The sequence below is a fragment of the Hyla sarda genome, chromosome 5 (genome assembly GCF_029499605.1).
Source record: "Hyla sarda isolate aHylSar1 chromosome 5, aHylSar1.hap1, whole genome shotgun sequence".
Lineage (NCBI taxonomy): Eukaryota > Metazoa > Chordata > Amphibia > Anura > Hylidae > Hyla > Hyla sarda.
In genome coordinates this window covers 222,390,926-222,413,807 of record NC_079193.1, presented here as the reverse complement: position 1 = coordinate 222,413,807, position 22,882 = coordinate 222,390,926, and the positions used below count along the sequence as shown (strand labels likewise).

General features: G+C 38.7%; 1 protein-coding gene across 4 annotated transcripts in view; it reads left to right on the top strand.

Moving 5' to 3' along the window:
- HIVEP1 (HIVEP zinc finger 1) overlaps window positions 1–22,882 on the top strand; it is a 285,521-nt gene that overhangs the window by 241,742 nt on the left and 20,897 nt on the right. For all 4 annotated transcript variants that reach the window (XM_056521170.1, XM_056521169.1, XM_056521171.1 and 1 more), the window contains 2 exons: window positions 9,082–9,183; window positions 20,659–21,134. In XM_056521170.1, coding sequence (XP_056377145.1) covers window positions 9,082–9,183; window positions 20,659–21,134 — 578 coding nt within the window. The remainder of the gene's footprint in view (window positions 1–9,081; window positions 9,184–20,658; window positions 21,135–22,882) is intronic.

Below are 22,882 nucleotides of genomic sequence, written 5' to 3'. Positions count from 1 at the left end.
TACCTATGATGAAAATTAAAGGCCTCTCTCATCTTTTTAAGAGAGAGAACCTGCACAATTGGTGGCTGACTAAATACTTTTTTGCCCCACTATATAAAAGAGCAAATTTTTTGCACAATGATGTGCTATTTTTCTTTTTTTGAGGCTTTATTGGTTTTTAATTGTTTTCTGGGATATGAATTGACCAAAAAAGAAAAATCTGCAGTTCAGGACTGTTATTTTTGGACTTATTTATGCCATTGGTTATGAATGTTTATGGTTATAGTGAATGCTTATATAGAGCAGTGTGTGAATATTCAGCTCACCTCCCTGTCCTGCAGCGCACAGACCAGTGTGGACTGCACCGATTAGTAGATCAAAGAGCAAAGAACGATGTCCAGCGCAGCTCCCAAAAAACATAGCTTTTATTACATAATATTCCACTGGTACATTGACATGGTAGACATAGGTGACGTGTTTTGGCTAGTCAAAGATACTTAGTCATACGGTATGACTAAGGCTCTTTGATGAGCCGAAACGCGTCACCTATGTCTACCGTGTCCATGTACCTGTGGAATATTATGTAATAAAAGCTACGTTTTTTGGGAGCCACGCTGGACATCATTCTTTGCTCAGTGAATGGTTATGAATGCCATTTACTGATTTCATTAATATTATATTTCTGCACAAATTGATATACATATATATATATATATATATATATATATATATATATATAAATATATATATATATTTATATATATAATTTTTTTTTTGCCTACATTATTTTATTTAAAAAAAATATTATAGTTGGTGAATTACACTTTTGTTAGGTAGTGGTTAATTCGCATTTATTCCATTATTTTCTTAATAATTTATTTCACTATTTTGTATTCCCTGTAGGGGTCTATTGCATGCAGTCTTTTAATTACATACACTTTTCCATGCTATGCCATAGGCATAGCATTAGTCATTGTCATTGTACTCTGCTTTTCCAGCCTGTAGAAGAAGAACAGAAGATCAGACGACCTTCCGGCTGTCATGTCAACTGATAGAGGCCCCGCAATCGAAAATATTTTCAGCCAACTAATCAATTATGAAAATAATCACTAGCTGCAGACTTAATAGTGACCTCTTTCCTTGCCACAGATCCAAACTTTTAATATTTATTCACTGAGCCACTAAGATATCACTTTTGCCTTGTGTCATGGTGCTCCATCATGCTAGCAAAAGCATTATTTTCATATTGTATCTGGATTGTTGGGAGAGATTGTTGTAGGATGTTTACATACCATTTATTATTCATGGCAATAGTGTTTGGGAAAATTGCAATTGAGCCCACACCTAAATAGTCTCCGGATGCTTTACTGTTTGCATGACACTGGACTCTTAATATCACCTTATCTTCTCTGGACAATCATTCTTCCTGGTGTTCCAAATAGGCTGAAGAGGGCTTTGTAAAAGAACTTTACTTTTGTCCTCTGCATTCCAGTCCCTGTACTGCTTCAAGAATGTCAGTCTGTCCTTGGTGTTTCTCTATGAGCTAGTCCTGCACTGCTGGTAAACCAATCCCATTGCTCAATCCTCTTGATGGTCATTTTACTTGCTGGTAGTTATACATTCTCTAAGAACATGTTGTTCTAACAATCCAGAAACAATTTGGTGATGTCATAAGACAAAAGTGAGAACTACCTGGCTCTGTGAACAGTGAAACCTTAAATGGACAGACTTCAGATGTGCCAGAATTATCACAGTGTATCAGATTTATTTAACAAATCTGGTGGATTTAAAAACTATAGCATTTAAGTTTACACCAACTAGTAGTTGGCTTAAACCTGAAAACCAGAAGAGCATAGAAAAAGACTCCTTTACACCTACTTGCCACAATAGAATCAATGCAATCACACCTGCTGGCTCCTGATTGGTTTATATCCAGTCATGGGATTACTCACCATATGCAACAGACGTTCCTTTCACTTCATTCATGAAACAAAATGCCCTGTTTTGTTGTAGTATCATGATAGAATCTATGTAACCATGCCTGCTAACTCCTGATTGGTTTACTCCTGGTTATGCTTACAGCATAGAACAGGCATTCTCCTACTTCATTCACCAAACTAATCAAACCACGCCCCCCTCTGTTGTATTGATGGTCTTAAAGACACATGTTCTATCATCCGCTTTATACGTTCTCTTTACCCCATTTATAATACAGAGTTACGTCGGTCTGTTTACTTTCCGATTGCATACTCCGGATGAAGTTCTGGTATATCCGGATTAGAATTACGTGACTAAACTTACTCTACCAGTGTTTAATTTTTTTTATTATAGATTGCTTTTTAGCTGTATAATATGTGTTTTAGATTTTGTATCATGATTATTCTTTTTCATTGTTATTATTGTAAGATACCGATATTTCTCTGACAGGTGTAGCCACACCCATTGAAACTTTAGTGCCCATTCATGAATGTATAGACGGCGATCACATTCATTTATCATTCATCTGCGATTGATTAAGGGTAGTATATCACCCGAAACGTGTCTTGCCATAGATATATTTTGTAACTTTTATTTAATAAATAAGGTTTTATTAATTAAAAAGACAGTAGTCTTTGTCCTGGATTTCCGTTGGATAGCACCACACCATAGCATTTTTCCTCTACTCTCATTTGCTTTCCAGGAAAGTCACACCCTGTTTACAGAGACCACATCCCTTTTTTGAACCTCTGGGAAAAGTGTCAAAAAATGCATAGTTAAATGTTGTGGAAATCCTATAAGAGTATTTTTTGCACACAATTTTATCACATTTGCAATAGCAAATATGGGCAGCTGTGTCTAAAACGTGATGTATTTGTCAATGAAAGTTTAACCTCTTTCCTCCCCAGGACTTATGCATATGTCCTATCTTGCGGGTATGTTCCTGCGAATGGAAGTATGCATACATTCTGCTGATCTTCTGCTCTGTGTGATGCGCTGCAGGAGATCTGTGCAGGGATCCTTCCTGCAGCTGCCGAGATTGCGCCAGACTTGGCAGTGTTAACCCCATAGTACTGACCACGGCATCTATAGGATTGTAAGGGGGAGGGGGCTCCCACTGTCCCCCATTGGTGACCTTGCAATGCCATTGCAGGATCCAGATGATTGTCATGGTAATGGCTCAAAGCCAGCTGATGGCTTCCTGACTGCAGAATGCAGAAGCTTGTAAGGTTCAGCCATAGACTGGATCATACAGGCAGACTCTTAGTGTTAATACTGACAGTTATGCTGTACTGTACTGCAGTACGGATAAAAAGCCCTATATTATCACAAAAAAAAATCTTTATTTATTAGGAATTGCCACAGTAAATGCCATAAAAAGAAAACAACTAGCCCAAAAATTGCTAATTTTGGTTCAAAAAGTGGAATAAAAATGATCAAAAGGTAGCATTTATTACAAAAATGGTACCAGTAAAAAAGAGAGCTTGTTCTGCATAAAAATATGTACTCAAACAGTGGGATCGGACAAAAAATAAAAAGTTATGGCTGTCGGAACATGGCAACACAAAAAAGAGAAAAAAAGTATTGTGTTGTGAAAAGGAAAGCACGTAAAAAGGTACTTAATATGTGATCTATAAGGAAAAATTAGCAGAGCTCCTCATGGGACAAGTACCGTTTGGTGTAAGAGGTGGTGGTGAGAGAATAGTTAACAAATGTGACTTTATTCTTATCACCTTGCTAGGTTGTGTAATAGACACAACCACATAAGCACATGTATCAATATAGGTGGTGCAGCCTCCCGATGTCGGAACCTGTCCGGGATATGAACTCAGGAATAAAGAAAAAGATTACTGGGTTCTTCAGCACAGTCCACCATACAAGTGAGGCAAGGTATCCTTAATGTAGTTTTAATAGCCAAACATTACGTGCTTCAGAGCATGGCAGCTCCTCCTTCAGATGCAATGGCAATCTGAATGCAATGGCAATGCAAAAGGTGCTTAAATTTCCAAAACTGTACCGACCCACAGAACAAAGGTAATATAATTCCTACCACACAGGCACAGTAAACGCCATAACAAAATTAAACGCCAGAAATTTTTCACAATAATTATTCACTAAAAATACTTAGAGGGGTACTCCGCTGAAAACCTTTTTTCTTTTATATCAACTGGTGGCAGAAAGTTAGACATATTTGTAAAATACTTCTATTAAAAAATCTTAATCCTTCCAGTATTTATCAGCTGCTGAATGCTACAGAGGAAATTCCTTTCTTTTTGGAACACTGATGACATCACGAGCACAGTGCTCTCTGCGGACATCTCTGTCCATTTTAGCAACCATGCATAGCAGATGTATGCTAAGGGCAGCATGGTGGCTCAGTGGTTAGCACTGCTGCCTTGCAGTGCTGGGGACTTGGGTTCAAATCCCACTAAGGACAACAATAAATAAAGCATTATTATTATTATTATTATTATAATAACGTCAGCAGGGAGAACTTTGCTCGTGATGTCATCAAAGAGCATTCCAAAAAGAAAATAATTTCCTCTGTAGTATTCAGCAGCTAATAAGTACAGGAAGGATTAAGAGTTTTTAATAGAAGTAATTTACAAATCTGTTTAACTTTCTGCCACCAGTTGATTTAAAAGAAAAAAGGTTTTCACCGGAGTACCCCTTTAATTTATCAACAGATATTTGCCTTTAGTATAAAGTACAATATGTTAAAATAACAGTATCAGAATTGCTTCGCTCAGTAAAAACATTTCAAAGTTATAACCACTTAAAGAGGCACATGCCAGATTTAAAACAATGGGCATTGGTCATTAGAGTAAAAAACAGGAGGCATCCGTAAGGGGTTAAAAACCTTTAAAGGAAATCTGTCACCGGCAGGTAGTGCAGGTGACAATGATAACGTTATGTAAGTACCTTGTCCCGTTTCGTGCAGTCGTTCTTCTGTAATCTTTGCCGGTATCTTTAGCTCCAGGCGCAGCTTGGAGCATCGGCGGAGCTTAGTGACATCACCGCTGCTGTTCTCTAGCAGCGGGACCCAGCCGAGAACAGCAATGATGATGTAACTAAGCCTCCCGCGGTTACATCATAGTGGGGGGGCTATGGGACCACTAGGGAATAGCAGCATTTAATGTTTAACCTCTTCAGGACATAGGGCGTATGGATACGCCCTGCATTCCGAGTCCTTAAGGACCGAGGGCGTATCCATACGCCCGTGGGAATTCCGGTCCCCACCGCTAGCCGGTTGGGGACCGGAGCCGGATGCCTGCTGAAATCATTCAGCAGGCATCTCAGCATATCGCCCAGGGGGGTCATTATGCCCCCCATGTCGGCGATGGCCGCAGATCGCTGGACAATTCAGTCCAGCGATCTGCGGCGATTCCGGGTCAATCGGGTCTCCAGTGAACCGGTGACCCGGAATAACTGGCCGATCGGGGCCGTCTCTGACGGTCCCGAACAGCCATAGCCAGCAGGGGTGAGGTGGCACTGGTGCCACCTCACGATCGCCCAGATTCGTCGGCCGGATTACCGGCAGACCAGTCAGGGCGCCTGCTGCGGGTGTCACTCCCGCAACCCGCTCCGCCCCTCTTCCGAAGGACGTGAGCGGGTGCGGGACGTGCACCTCGGGAGCTGGGGACCCCGATCCCCGGCGTCAATGTTGGGATCGGGGCCCCAGGAGCGGCGGCGGCAGGACTGACCTGTGTGCCGGCAGCAGTAGGAGGTGAGTGACAGCCTCCTGCTGTTGCTTAGCAACAGCTCCCAGTATGCAAAAAGGGCATGCTGGGAGCTGTAGTTATGCAACAGCAGGAGGCAGGCCACCACAACTCCCAGCATTCCCTTATGGGCATGCTGGGACTTATGGTTTTGCAACAGCTGGAGGCACATTTTTTCTATGGAAAAGTGTACCTTCAGCTGTTGTATAACTACAACTACCAGCTTGCACAAACAGCTAAAGTGCATGCTGGGAGTTGTAGTGGTGCATCTGCTGGTTGCATAACTACAACTCCCAGCATGCCCGTTGGCTGTCGGTGACTGCTGAGAGTTGTAGTTTTGCAACAGCTGAAGGCACACTGGTTGTGAAACTTAGAGTTCTTTTTTTTACCTAACTCAGTGTTTCACGACCGGTGTGCCTCCAGCTGTTGCAAACTACAACTCTCAGCAGTCAATGTACACCATGCACCGTACATGCTGGGAATTGTAGTTTTGCAACAGCTGGAGGCACACTGGTTGTGAAACACTGAGTTAGGTCACAAACTCAGTGATACATAACCAGTGTGCCTACAGCTGTTGCAAAACTAAAACTCTCAGCATGTACAGTCTGTCAGCGCATGCTGGGAGTTGTAGTTTTGCAACAGCTGGATGTCCCCCCCCCCCCCAATGTGAACGTACAGGGTACACTCACATGGGCGGAGGTTTACAGTAAGTATCTGGCTGCAGGTTTGAGCTGCGGCAAATTTTCTGCCGCAGCTCAAACTGCCAGCGAGAAACTACTGTGAACCCCCGCCGGTGCGACTGTACCCTAAAAACACTACACTAACACACAATAAAATAAAAAGTAAAAAACACTACATATACACATACCCCTACACAGCCCCCCTCCCCAATAAAAATGAAAGCGTCTGGTACGCCACTGTTTCCAAAACGGAGCCTCCAGCTGTTGCAAAACAACAACTCCCAGTATTGTCGGACAGCCGTTGACTGTCCAGGCATGCTGGGAGTTTTGAAACAGCTGGAGGCACCCTGTTTGGGAATCACTGGCATAGAATACCCCTATGTCCACCCCTATGCAAGTCCCTAATTTAGGCCTCAAATGCGCATGGCACTCTCTCACTTTGGAGCCCTGTTGTATTTCAAGGCAACAGTTTAGGGTCACATATGGGGTATCGCCGTACTCGGGAGAAATTGTGTTACAAATTTTGGGGGGTATTTTCTGCTTTTACCCTTTTTAAAAATGTTACATTTTTGGGAAAACAAGCATTTTAGGTAAAAAATAAAAAAAATTTTTTTACATATGCAAAAGTCGTGAAACACCTGTGGGGTATAGAGGTTCACTTAACCACTTGTTACCTTCCCCGAGGGGTCTAGTTTCCAAAATAGTATGCCATGTGTTTTTTTTTTTTTTTTGCTGTGCCGGCACCATAGGGGCTTCCTAAATGCGGCATGCCCCCAGAGCAAAATTTGCTTTCAAAAAGCCAAATGTGACTCCTTCTCTTCTGAGACCTGTAGTGCGCCAGCAGAGCACTTTTCACCCCCATATGGGGTGTTTTCTGAATCGGGAGAAATTGGGCTTCAAATTTTTAGGGGTATTTTCTGCTATTACCCTTTTTAAAAATGTTACATTTTTGGGAAAACAAGCATTGTAGGTAAAAATTATAATTTTTTTTTTTACATTTGCAAAAGTCGTGAAACACCTGTGGGGTATTAAGGCTCACTTTATCCCATGTTACATTCCCCGATAGGTCTAGTTTCCAAAATGGTATGCCATATGTTTTTTTTTTGCTGTTCTGGCACCATAAGGGCTTTCTTAATGCAACATGCCCCCCAAAAACCATTTCAGAAAAACGTACTCTCCAAAATCCCCTTGTCGCTCCTTCCCTTCTGAGCCTTCTATTGCGCCCGCCGAACACTTTACATAGACATATGAGGTATGTGCTTACTCGAGAGAAATTGGGCTACAAATACAAGTAAAAATTTTCTCCTTTTACCCCTTGTAAAAATTCAAAAATTGGGTCTACAAGAATGAAGATTTTGAATTTTCTCCTTCACTTTGCTGCTATTCCTGTGAAACACAAGGGTTAAAACGCTGACTGAATGTCATTTTGAATACTTTGGGGGGTGTAGTTTTTATAATGGGGTCATTTATGGGGTATTTCTAATATGAAGACCCTTCAAATCCACTTCAAACCTGAACTGGTCCCTGAAAAATATCGAGTTTGAAAATTTTGTGAAAAATTGGAAAATTGCTGCTTAACTTTGAAGCCCTCTGATGTCTTCCAAAAGTAAAAACTTGTCAATTTTATGATGCAAACATAAAGTAGACATATTGTATATGTGAACCAAAAAAATTTTTTTTTCGGAATATCCATTTTCCTTACAAGCAGAAAGCTTCAAAGTTCGAAAAATGCAAAATTTTCAAATTTTTCATCAAATTTACGGATTTTTCACCAAGAAAGGATGCAAGTTACCACAAAAATTTACCACTATGTTAAAGTAGAATATGTCACGAAAAAACAGTCTTGGAATCAGAATGATAACTAAAAGCATTCCAGAGTTATTAATGTTTAAAGTGACAGTGGTCAGATGTGCAAAAAACGCTCCGGTCCTTAAGGCCAAAATGGGCTTGGTCCTGAAGGGGTTAATTGCCTTTATCTGTATAGATCACGGTATTTATGACGCGGACCCAACCCGCGGGCCCGCATCTTGTCCGCTCACCCGACCCATGATGGACATGTATGTTATTTGTTGGGAAGGGTTAAATGAAAAAAGTTGTTTCGAACAACAGTAACGCTTTTTAGGAGTTATCAAGCCTTTAAAAATTTGATGGCCTAGCCTCAAGATAGGCTATTAATATTTGATCACTGGATATCAGACTCCTGGCAGTCCTGCCGGTCAGCTGTTTGAGGAGACTGTGGTACGTGTGGGAGTGCTGCTGACTCTTCATTGTTTTACAGTGGGTTTGAGTGTTTGCGTCAACATCTAATGCCCCTGGTACATACAGCAGGTATATCCCTAGGTCCCTTTTTACATGATGATTTTTTTTTGTCTCCACTAGGGTGATATGCACAATTGTACCTTTTTGGGCCCTTCAAAAAGAACATATACATTTTTTATTTCTGCTTCACGGCCAGTGAATGATGTATGCCACTGAATGGCTATAGAGTGGCATACATCAGAGGTATTTTCCAACACAAGATGTAAACATAACCTTTGGCTCTTATTTGATCTTCAAAACGTTAAATGCCATAAAGTGCATAGTCCAATACTCTTACTTTGTTTGCACTAATATCTGCAGCATGCTAGTTGACCATCTGTGGATCATACTGCTGTATCTCTTCAGTTGCATTATATACCATTTTAGCTGTATTAATTGCAGTCATTCATAGACATGCTCTATTTCAGGCAATTTAACAAAACACATGAAATCCAAAGCTCACAGCAAGAAATGCATGGATATGGGAATAGCGGTTGGTCCAGTAGATGATCAGGATACAGATGATTCTGGTGAGTAATCTTTCAATTGGGGTTTTCATAATAAGCTTCAACAATAGTTGTTAAGACTGCTCATATCTTGTATTTTCATTAGTTTAATTTACCGTAGTTACCGTAAGTAGTGATCATTTTTAGTAATGAAAATCTCTTTTGGACCACTATATGATTTACAACATAAAAGAATAATTACTTAACTGACAACCAGAAATAAACTATATCACTTACATTTTAGTTGAAAATTAAATATTGACTTAATGTGAGGATCAAGGCTATAAAGAATTCTCATCACTAATGCTTACTATTAGGCCATAAACGAAAAAGAGTGTGTCACTTTATGATGTAATATGTGAGTTTGTGGGAACATCTTTTGCTGACATTCTCCAAATTTCTGAAATATGAAGTTATATTTTTATTCATGTAAATAATGAATTGCATTTTCAGTTGGAACATTTCCTGAATATTTTGTATATTATATCTCTCCTATGGAGGGAATACTAATTGGGTTTTTAAAGAATCTGAAAAAGTCTTCCAATTATGAAGAACAGAATGGCGGTAAAATTGTGTAAATAGGAAATGGTGCTCAGGATGTAAGCTGCTTATTGCCATGTTCTTTGTGTTTGACTTTGTCATGGTTTGTGCATTAGTAAATAGTTGCATACTTTTACCTTTTGTGTGTGGAATCATCCCCATGGCTATCTGCCACACATCCTCTGATGCTTGTGTCACCAAAGTACAGGGTAGCAATGTGAGGAATGTTAATATGTGAATTAAACTGTCAGGCCAGGTGAACCATTTAGTATGACAAAATGCAACTGTGTGAATATCCTGTTTCGTGGTTTCTGTCCTGACTTTAATAGTTGAGGAAGAAGATGACCAATTTGTAATAGTGAAACAATCTATAGAAACTTTTCTGGAGGCCTATACTGAATTCAGTGTTTAAAAGTGAATTTGTAGTATTTTTTTTATTTTGATTTTAGGCTCTGTTCATGTATGTGTCTTTATTTCTGTTTTTCTATTGCATAAAGGGAGCAGAATTGAACAACAGACACCAGCATCACCAGATGGACCTAATTGTTCTATAATGGGATCTGTTGGGTTCCATCATTTTGATAGGAAAGAAAACTGCATGTTGCGCTTTTCTTCCCTGCCAAATATTATGGAATCTCCCTCTGTGTCTTAAAAGCAGATGTGAACAGTGTCTTGCATGGTTTATTTCAGGCTACCATTTTTATGTGTTGCACAAATATGTGTTGCACAAATAAAGCACCAAGGAGTCAAATAAAACTTTGTATGAACATAATGATGTACGTGATTACAATATTAGAGGGAAAGGGTATGTACAACTACAATCGAACGCAGGCTTTTGTACCCTGTTGGACGGCTCTAGCCTGGATCAGATATAGTTGGGTTTTGTATGTCATCCTGTGGCACATTTGCCCACTGGTGTTGCAGCTGGGCCTGTAGATCCTACACACTTTTAGGTTGCCAGTGCTAGCGTGCCATAAATGCTTGATTTATATATATAAAACTCAATGTGTGTGTATGTATGTGTGTATGTATGTTCCAGCATCACTTCCTAACGGCTGAAGATATTTCGATAAAACTTGGTACACATGTTACATATATGTCAACAACAAACAGGATAGATGGATTAACACTACCCCACCCCCATTTGCGAGGGTCGGGTTTTTTGTTTAAAGTTCCATGCAAGTCTTTGGGAAATGTATGTTCCTGCATAACTTCTAAATGTCTGGAGATATTTTGTTGAAACTTAGTACACTTTACTTTTATGTCAAATACAAATATATGATAGTTAAATCAACCTTAGCCTACCCCCTTACATGAAGGATGTGGTTTTTGTCTTAAGTTGTATGCAAATATATAGGACTTCCAGTGTCTTACTCCACAAGCTTTGTATCTCCTTGTGAGTTCATCATTCCAGCCACACACCTCCTGCATGACACACCCTATCTCGCAAAGCCACACCCACCATTTAAGCCACACCCCTTTTAATTTCTGCCTTTTTGTGCATTGGTCCAGCTTGCAAGTCATGCTACAAAACCAAGCCTCCTTCTATTTTTGGCTTACAATCTCCATCACAATTCAGCCCCACCTGAGGACGTCATATGAGGATGAGATATGAGGACAGGATAAGAGGACTAGATATGAGGATGGGATATGAGGCCAGGATATGATGATGGGATATGAGGCATGATATGAAGTCAGGATATGAGTTCGGGATATGAGGACGGCATTTGAGGATGAGATATGAATTTGGGATATGAGGACGGGCAATGAGTTTGGGATATGAGGACAAGTACTTCCTCCTATGTTGCTTTTCCTCCCCCACAAGGATTAGGTAGGAAAAAACAATCCTGCAAAGACAATCCTGAGAAACTCTTGCTGTATGTGGAGGAGCCTTATCCTGCTAAAAAATGCCAGTGAAAAGCCCTGACATCCTGTCCTGCACATATTGCTGAGACAACATCTCTTGTTCCTTTATATCATTACTAGGGGTGACCAACTGTCTTACGCAATGGCTCCCCAAATTATCATCACACCTGCAGTTCAGGCAGATTATATAATTTCCGACTGTAGCAGTCCTGGTTTCTCGCTGGTTTCTCGCTTACACTACCTAAAGGTGATAGCCTCTAAAAAAATTTTTTTAGGGTTATAGGGCAGCGGGGAAAAACATTTATGCCCTCTTGTGTTAAGACCCAGAGTCTAATCAAACCACACTCGTAATCATTAACATTTCTGCATGCCGATTTTTGCCAAAATCTTACATTTCTAGCTGGGTACATTATGGTTTTTGTGTCAATCTGTGTTTCCAACATATTTAAGTGCCATCTTCTGCTGCCGAATGTGCTTCCTAGAATCTGTTACCTTACTATCCCAGGAGATGGCAGCCTTTGCCACAGAGAGCAGTCTTTACCAGATCTCTTGTAACACTGTTCTCTGCTGCTACTTGCACAGGTCTACTTGTTTTTATTCTAATGATATAAAGAAAAGAACAAATATTACTGTATGTTGGTCTTTACTTGACTCAAGAAAATAATTTCTGATTAGTTGCAACTTTACATTATACAGTATAAAATCTTGAACATATCAAATTGTTTAGCTCTGTAGTTGCCAGATTGCTAAATATCTTTAAACTGTGCAAAGGAGTAAAGCTGGAATTGTTTGTTTGTAAAAACTGAGAAGATTCATAATTTATATGGTATGAAGTATTGGAATTACCATGTAAATAATTGTTCTTGGTTTTAATGCCTGACAAGTTTGTAATATGCATCTTAACATGTTTATGTTTTAGCTACAACCCAGGACAGGAATAGTGAAGCTTGATAAAACCTGTCATTTCTGCTGTCAGGTTGGATTTAACTCCTATCCTGAGTTTTGATCAAATGTGGTTTTATGTATGTTGAACCATGTGAGATCAAAAACCTGCGTGTGCTTCAAAGACTTTTCATGCACTGCTGCAGGGCACCTTTCAAGCAAATATTGGCAGGAATGTGGTTAACATTCAGCCTACTAGTAATCTCAGTTCTAATGCATAACATGGGAAAAAAATACAAGTTTATATATTTTGTATCGTATATTGTAGCTAGATGTCTACATCATATAAAACTGATTAACTTACCCTATCTGTAGGATAGTAATGCTAAATGGTGTGGAGAACTACCGTATCCAGGTAATCGCTGAGTTGGGATAGGTTCTTGAAGGGGTTATCCAATTTAGAAAACCTGTTTTAATATTTTCTAAAATAAATTTTAAAGTTAATAGAGAAGGTCTTCTGTGTTCCATATTAGAATCTGAGTCAGAAGCTTTATTAAAAAGCATCTCTTGCTCCAGATAGCCTGTCCTGCATTACACAGCCCATTGATATGTATACACACAATATAATGCTTAATTTTCCCTTTGGTGGTGTTGCAGGATAATTTCACACTTACTGCCAGTCTTCCCCCACAGATTACAGGTAATGGCTGGTGGGTCCAGGCAGGGGGTAAGGGGGGCAGTTTGTGATCATCTTTACATCACGATCATGATACACAATGTTCACACTATGTGTGAGCCCTTCATGACACTTGACATTAATGGAGTTCAGATAAATGTACTGATACATGTTTTGCATCTGAAAAAATTGTCTTAAACCATGGTACTAGATGATATGTGCATACCTGTCAAGGTTTGTAAGGAATAGAAGAGTTATTTTATTTAACTGTGAGAATTCCTTATATTCAGATATACGCACACACAATAAAGAAATTAGGGCTTCTTTTCTACACAAGCAATTTTTAACCTCCACTCATCATAATCTGTGAGGGAATCTATAATAAGTTGTTGTTTTTTTGTTATTTTTTTGTTTAGCATCATAAACCTTTTTTAAGTGAGGATCTTGCATTTTTCACCCAAGAGTGACATAAATACATTTTTTTTTTATTCCCCCTATAGCTCTCTAATTACTTTATAATTCATCTGTTCTGAGAAGTTGATCTTTGCATCTTATTTGAGACCCTTTATTGGTTGTCATTGACACATTAAGTGAGGCAGCTAGGCTCTTTTCTGCTTTAATAAAGCACCTGGGTCCACTAATCTTCTGTGTAGGCTGAGCTGACAGGAATGAATTTTCTTTACCTACTCCCACGTTGATTCCAGAGGAAGATGAAAAATCACCTCTAAGAATAACTTATGTCTACAGCTGTACTGACAGTCAATCATAGTCAACATTTTTCAGCAGTTTACGATTGTCAGGGTATAGTTTTATAAAGATATAACGTGGTAAGATTAGTTTGGATATGTGAGGAGACTATATCCATGTATCTTGTAGTGCAATAACGTACTTTCCTTAAAAAAAATTAAGCAATATCTCCCATTTTCTGTATAACAAAAATATGGCGCTAAAATGTGTATAAAGGCTAGTCAAGATAGATAAGATGTCTTAGGGCTGGAGTACCCCTTTAGTATGTGAATGTATACAGGGTTTTTAATTGTGCACATGTCTAATAAACTTTGCACAAATCGATCTTACTAGCAAAACTTTGTAATGTATCTTATTAGAGCAAAATGCCTCTTCCTCTACTTATTGGGCTCATTTCCTGCAAAAAAAACTGCTTAAGTCCATCTGCAGAAGGTTCAGCTTACTGAAGTATTAGGTTGCAGCTGCCCATAGACATCTTTGGGGTGAGGAGGTCTGGCAGGGAGGAGGGAAAATAGCTGAAAAGAGAGGGAAAATTCTAGTAAGTGTTCTACCCACAGGATAGGGGATAAAAGTATTTGATTGTGGGAGCTCTGACCACTAGGGCTCCTCAAAGATCTTCAGAACAAGGCCCATCACTAAGCTCTCCGGCCTCCACTTTCCAAGGCCAACTGTTCTCAGAAGTGGCGGCAACTCCACCAGCCACAGCGATGTCCTGCATTAGCTGGGGATTGCCGGAGCAGGCAGTCATCCCTCCCACCAGTTTGTCTTGGAAGTACTCAGAGATGAGCCCCATTATGGAGATTGCGAGTGTCGTGTGGTCTGACACCCCGCCCCCCCCCCCCTTACCAACCCCCCAGAAATAGTGCTACCCCTACACATATGGCGTATTATCCTAAAAAGCTAGATATGCTTTAACTAACATTGCACTTTTTAGCTCCGTGTAGACGTATTGTCAAATACATGCATAAAGCATTGTAACATAGCTTTATTTATTAATCATAGCAAAGTGTTCTTACATTTTAAAAACCTTTCTTATTTGTCCTGTTTTTAACTTTGCTGTTTGCTAAGCAGCAATTCAAACATGTTTGAGCCATTGCTTGTCAACGAATGCCACATTTGACATCACCTGACTTCAATATACTGTATTTTACCAGGATCAATCTGTGTTTCCTGGTGGAGCTCCAGGTATATTAATCCAGTTTACATGACAATGTCAGCAGTGCTATCTTCACATCAATCTTTCTCTTTCCTTGTGTCCAACTCCAGATATAAATGAATAGTAAAAATATGTTGTTGGAGTTTGCTTCTGCTTTTTTAAAATATTTTAATTGTTCAAGAAAATAAACTATGATTATATTTATACATATAACCAATTACCGCAATAGTGTACTAAAAATAACACACTAACTCTCCTTCCGGCCACCCCATACCCGACAGACTTGTAGGGAAAAAAAAGACCACCATAATCCAAATTAATTGCTTTCTTCTTATTGCTTTCTTGTCCCACATTTTATGCCATTTCATTAAACGCTTTCTGGTTGCATTGCACAATTTTTCATATCTTCTTGTTTTCCCAATTCCCATCAACCGATTTGAAATGAATGGAAAATCAGCTTTTACCCAATTTCTCATGATAATTAATCTAGCCCCCCCAAAAATTTAGTAATTAGAACGCCAAATAAAAATGCCAGATGTTCTAGGTGTAATTTAATTCCCATTTTGGAATTAATTTGGCCCTGAATTTCTTTCCAGTACATATTAATCCCCTTGCAGATTCAGAATCGTGACATTTAGGACAATAATAATGCAAATAAAGTCCAAAGTGATACATTGCTGTAGGCGTAATACAACCTATCGATCAACATAAATTGGGATTGCCAATGTCTCTCATTTATAGATACTGTTAGTGGGCTCTTCAGATTCATCATCTTATTTCATCATCTCAACCATTCTTAACAGCAGGTGAAAAATAAGGTCCAAAAATCTCTGATAGATCAGTCCTCATTTCCTAGAAATAGGTCTTCCAGTGATATAGAGGCAGTTTTGTATCAGAAGATGGCACTTAATGGCATATGTAGCTTCACAATAACCAGAACTTACTGCAGTACAACGTTCTTCATACAGTAAGTCACTGTCTACTAGATACTTCAGCCAGTGTATAAACTGAACATATAATTATACAGTTTTAGTAAATTCCCCCCATAGTATTTGCTTTTACTCCTAGACTCTAGGTTTTAGTTTAGGCAGCATTTCTATAGTACTTTAAAGACTTACTTTGTTAATTTAATATAGATTATTATAATAATTATTATTATAAGCCTGACTTTGCACCCAGATAATGGAAAAATACTAGTATGACATATTTTAAAACTTGTCCCTCTATAGGGTTAGTTGTTCTCCTAATTGTTCTAAAGAAGAATGGCCGCTCCTGAATTGGGATATTTACTGTGACATATTCCATTTTTCAGCAGTTAAATTGTCTGGTAGAGTGGAATATGTCACAGTAAATATTGTTTCTTAAAAATTGTCTGGAAAAGTGGAATATGTCACAGTAAATATTGTTTCTTAAAAATCTTAAGAAGGTTGTTCTGTAGAATCCCTGGAATGATGTCTTATGATGTTTTAGAATGATGTAGTGTTTAGTCCTGATGATGGGTGCTTTGTTTGGAAGCAGTCTTGAGACACAGAAGTACAGGACAACATTTAAAAAGTACTTCAAAGGTCAGCTCTTCTATCACATTGTCTTCTAAGCAAAGAGAAGGCTCTAAACATGTTTCTTCTTCTTCTTATTGTAATGAAAATCAACCTTATGTGTGCTGTCTTTCTTGTGAATTGGAGCTTGAGAAAAGGCAGAAACAAAGGTGTGACTATATGGGTTGTAGCAATAGCAGTCACACTTGGACCCTGGCACATGCCTGCGGAGACCCAACAGCCACATAAGACACCAATTTTATAGTGGGTGGAGATCTTTTTAAATATCATTGGGGCCTGTGAGCCTCCAATTATGCCTGTAGGAAGAACTGCAGAGTGGAAAGAACATCATTGCAAGTATATAGAGTTGGGGAGCAACCCTAGCCTTCCAGTAGACAAACTTCTAATCTGTAAACCCCAATCCCAGATCATAGCTGCGCTCTAAAGCTACAAAAAAAAAAAAAAACAGAGCACATTTCATTGTATTTAGTGGGGAATCATGTGTCCCTGATATTCCAATTATTGCATTTTACACAGGGATCTCTGCTGCAAGGTCTTCAGTCTAATGTAGTTTATACAAACTGTCTAGCTGCTGAGCTTTTAAAGGCTCATTTTTAAAGCAATGTTTTTGTTTTTTTAGCCTTTATATGCTAGCATGAAGGATAACATAGGAGCAGAACAAATGTACTGCAATATTGCCTTTGTCATTGGCAAGAGGTATTTCACCCCTGAATGTGTTGTGAGTTCAAGGAGATTAAGCCATAATTAGTACTATTGAGCTTGTAGGGGTCAAAAGTCAGGGCACTGTTTGCTGAAGAGGGGTGTGAGGTCACTCTAGGCAAATCAGTTAAAAGAAAAGAAATTATAGAGGTTAGTTTGCACAGGGGCAAAATGTCAACCCAGACAACACAGAAGATCAACACTTTCCTTACTTCCAGAAGTGAAAACAAACACCAGAGATTTTAGGATAGTGAAGATGGGAAGGTAATGATTCCTTCGGTCTGACTCTTGTACCTCCCATTTTATTCTGCAGTCTATGGTTATATTGTATTTTATATATCTCTCGTACTCTTTGGGTGCTTTAATGCTTTTATGGGAGAGATAGCTCTTCAGGTATGTGGAATGAGCTCTGCATATTGACCTTTAAACCTAGAATTTTGCAGAAGTTTCAAAAGCATATAATGCTCTTGCATAAGCAGCTTGTAAATCATAAATAATGAAATAATAATTCTGTGCTACAGAGATATGGATATCTAGCATATGTGTGCTATAGTTTACTGTTAAATTGATTGCATAAACACAACGCAGAGTGTATATAAAAGATTATATTGTATATAGTTAATAATAAACTTGGGCAATGGATAGTTGGATAGATGGCCAGAACTCTATAGACAGAATTAAAATGTTGACATTTCTGTTGTGTGTATGGGAACAAAAATGTAGTTCCTACTTGCCCGGTCATTGACTGATCAGCATTGGAGTAATTTGTTTGTCATTAGTTCTTCTAGCTAAAAGTGTCCTTTTTATTGTTACCTAGTGCAACATGAGAAATAGGTTTGCACACAAAGTGCTAAGACATATGAAGAGGTAGAGTGACTTTTTGATGTTTAACTTTTCATGCTTGATTCACTGAAGGAAGCAAGTCCTTTCCCTGTGAGGTTGATGCCTTGGATGACAAGGAGTATGTACAATTTGAAAGCTGACTTGAAAGGGATGTGCACTGAGCAACTGTCTGCTGCCAGTCACCCAGAACCAAAGGCCTATTTAGTTTTACTCAGTGCAGTGGATCAAAGAGGGAATTATTTTGTACGATTAGTTTTGTCCACAAACATAGGCAGCTGTGCTGCTTCAGGGGAGCAGAAGCAATTGGGAGGTCAGAATTTGTCACAGGCTATTTGTTTAGTGTCATTCCATAGCCATAGCTTGGCCAGGTAGCTCATCACACATAAAGGTTAGACCTACAATCTCTTACATTTTCTTAGCTTGGAGCCAGTAGAGTGATCTTGTTACATTCCATATTTTGTATACATATCTTGCTTTGGCCATAGTGTAGTACAAATATTGAATATGAGATGAATTCTCATCAGAAATTCATTTTTATTTTTTTTATTTTATCTATATACACAGGCCAGATTATATACTAAACTCATCCTAGGCTTCCATCCTCCCACTAGTGATGGCTTCAGGCGGCCACAATATTATGTTTTAAATCTGTCTGTCTGTGCAGAAGCTTTGCAGCTCAGATTGCACTAAAGATATATTAAGAAATTAACTACTGAAAATTTCAAGAAGTGCAATAAAAAATATGATGCACTGGGGAAGACATTACCTTTATAGAATATGAAAACAAAAAGAATACTAAAACCTAAATTTGCCATGGAGCATTTTTGCCTTTCTTAACACAAACAAATAACTGGTTGCTGAAATAAGTCTTTAAGTGTTTGGCAATTGTATATACCTTGTACAGTAGTAGTAATGAAAATATGTGAGGGTTAGATGGACCTTTGGTGGAATACAACAAAATTGGTCTCTTTGTTGTAGCTTTTTTAAAGTTTAGCATAATGGTTCAGAATTGCTACAAATCCAGCATCATATCATTAGTGTTTCAAAACTACAACTCCCAGCCCAAGGCTGTCAGAGCTTTATAAAATTAAAATGATATCTTAGCTCAAAATTCTGTCTAAGGCTAGGTACACATTATGCTTTTGTTGCATTTAATGTGTATATCAGGAAAGCTCATGACATACATGGTAAATATATTCATAAGGGTGCATTGTCAGACAGGCCAAAAATGTGCCTCTGTCTGGCGATTTAATGTTGGTATACTGTAAAAGAAGTAGCATGAAATAGCATGGTAGACCGCTATTCTATACTTTACCGTAGTTTAAAAAAAACTATTAAACGGATACCATGTTGGCCTATGGGTGACAAATACCAACATATGGAATCTGTTATGGGCATCCGTATTATGAATACGTCAGGAGATTTTGTAACTTTTCTTGACTTAACCTCTTAAGTGATATCGTAATAGTCTATGGGTGATTATCTGTTATAAGAATGCCTAATAGTGTTATCAGTCAACCATAGGCTATAATGGCCCAATGGTTCAAGCTCACTAGGGATCCCATATTAGTCTATTGCATCAGTCACAGTCTTCCTTTGACAAATACATCGGTAGCTTTTCCTAATGTATACGTTAAACTGAGGACATAAACATGATGTGAACCTAGCCTAAGTGTTGTATTTTAGCCTGTACATGGAAAGCATCTTGAAATATTACACAGCCACCATATACATGGAGTTTTCAGTCTAGAAAATATTATCCCAAAGCCTTAGTCTTGAAATTTGTTTCTATGCAGGGCTGTCATCCCAGACTCCTGAATGGTATGTTATGTAGCAATACTGGACTGTACAATGTATCTTTACACTAAATGGTGAAGTAAAGTTCCTATGAATAGATTACTGCTCTGATTTTTTGTTGGGGTTTTGTTTTAACTTATTTGTTTAGAAGAATGAACAATTTTTGTATTTTTTATTTCTGTAATGTACCTGTTGTAATGCTGCTCACGGTCAAGTGTACTAAGCTGCAATCTTTTAATGGCAACAATTAGAGATACATGTTTTCCTAAATAGACAATATGGGCAAAAGTGATGAATTGCCCGCAGTCTATTCATCATCATTATGCTTACTGGTGGGTGGTGCTCACATAATTGGCCATTTTTGTTTATGTAGCAAGATGTATCTGATGGCAAAGTGCAATGAATTCTAGTACATTCCAACAAGATTTTCTTCCGTTACTGTGCAATACATCTCCTCATGTTGACTGGTAATGTAGGGATGCAATGAGGGTGCATTTACCACTGTTGATCTGGGTTGTCAGATATCAGCTTACTTTACAGGAAAATTCTTATACCCTATGCAGCTATCATATAGTGTCTGCAGCTCTTACCAGAAAAAAAAGCTGATACATTCCCTTTAAACTCTCGCTTATCTGGACAGTTGTTTATAAGAAATTGATTATTCTTTCTATAATAAATTCATGGTGAGTTATATGTGCCTCTAATGTGATTGTACTCTTTATCATACCTCTGTGCAGGTGAAAGGCAAAGATATACTGGGGAAAGATCAGGATTTGATGGTGATGATTCAGATGGGGCAGAAGATGAGGATAATGATAATGAGGATGAAGATGAGGACAGCCAAGCAGAGTCTGTCCTTTCTGCTACTCCCTCTGTAACAGCGAGCCCTCAACATTACCCTTTCCGAAACAGCCAGCAAGAAGCTTCTAGCGCTGATGAAGACAGTCGAGCGGCACATTCTTTTTCTCATACAAATTCAATGGATATTCTTCCTAAAGCTTTGATCACCAAGATGACTGCATTGACTACATTGACTATTTGCAAGCCAGAGAGTCATGGAGAGAAAGCAGATAAAGTTCAGCAGAATGCTATTTTCTCCCAAAGTGAAGCATCATCTCCCAAATCCCTTTGTAATCAGATGTCCATTGATTATCCAGATGCCGAAGATGGACGTGATGGCACAGTGGAGTCAAGAAACCTTTCCGCATCTAATGTAAGTCACATATTTCTAAAGTCAAAATCCCAACTTGTTATTAACGTACATATATGAAGGCGGTATATAATTTCCTTTGCTGTCATCATCAATTTAAAGGGATTATTCAAGATTAGAAAAGTTAAGATCATTTCTTCCAAAAGTTGCACCATATCTTTCCTCAGGTTGTTTGTCGAAATGCAGCTTGTTTCCATTAAATTGAGTAGAGGCAAGCTGTAATACCACACACAACATAAGGTGTGGTGCTGTTTTTGGCAACAACAAAAAAAAAAAGTAAATGTAATATAAATATGAAATATTTATAAGTACCAGTCCTCTAAAGTACTGCAGATGTAGGGTAGAAATAAAGAATAAATAGTATAGATAGTATAGATGAATGTAAATATACAATTTATTATTTATTACAATTAATGTATGTCGTCACCTTTAGCAGAGCCCTTGCGTGGGGTGAATGGCAATACTAGTTAATAACAGTAGAATATAGAATGGTATTAAAATGTATTAAAAATATTAATAAAAATATCAATATTAAAAAAAAAAAAAAAAGCTCTGTTTTACTATTCCTGGATATGCCATTTAAGTAAATAATCTTACAACTAAAGGGGTTGTCCAACAAAATATTGACAGGAAATGGCATAAATGTCTGAAAAAGTTGGTTCTTGGAGGTAGACCCACATCTATCTCAGGATCGAGGGCTGCTCTTGCACATTTGTGTCAGCCAGAAGCGCCTAGGAAGCTGTTAATCAGACAAAGATAAGTCTGTCAGAATTTCTCCCAGTGTTAGGGTGCGTTTACACTGAGCAATTCAAGAGGAATTTACTCGAGTAATTCCTCTTGAGTTCTCCGCTTAGAAATAATTAACATCTGCTTTGCCATTGACTTCAATGTATTTTACTCTGCACTGTTCACACTCCGTAAATTCCGCTTGCGGAATTCCATTCATTCATCTTGCGGATTTCCGCTCAGAAAAAAAAGGGAAATTCCAATTGGTGGTTGTAGTCCAGCAAAAAAAAAAAATAAATAAAACAAACAGTTTCCTCCTATATTTCGCGCAAATTTCATGCGAAAAAATTCCTCTCCTATTCCTCAGTGTGAACGCACCTTTATACCAGAAGAGAGAGGGTTGTATAGCAGCTCAGATAGTAGATGGAAGAGAGAGAAACCCTAGACAGCACACACAAACTGGAAAAATAGAGGAAAACAGATACAAGGCAGTCTACAGGAGAGAATCATATAGGCTGTGTACAAACCGCACACTGTAAAGGCTGTTAAAACAAAAGAAAGCAACATTTTTCCACAAGTAAATTTTAGTTTTTTTTGCACCATAATAAGACCAAAGCAAGAATAATAAAATGCTTTTCAGAGATGTCTATAGCCTTTAGGCTTTTATTAGTTGTGACCACAGGTTGCCAGCATATTTATGTGTGCATGTCTATGCAGTGGATTTGAGCATTGTATCAGAAAAACAGGGTCCTGATGCTCTTCCCGTCCTAGAACGTATGCATATGTTGCAGTTGCTAGCTAGTTAGCGCAACTGGACGTATGCATACTTCCTGGCGATATCCTACTCAGTGCGATGCGCTGCAGGAGATCGCCGGCGGCACCCGGCTGTCAATCACAGCCGGGTCTCACCGCAGCTGCCGAGGCCACGCTGGTCTCTGGAGCATTAACCCCATAGATTCCGTGATCAGACCTAATCACTGAATCTTTGGGGTTGACATGGGGAGAGGGCTTACCTGACCACCAAC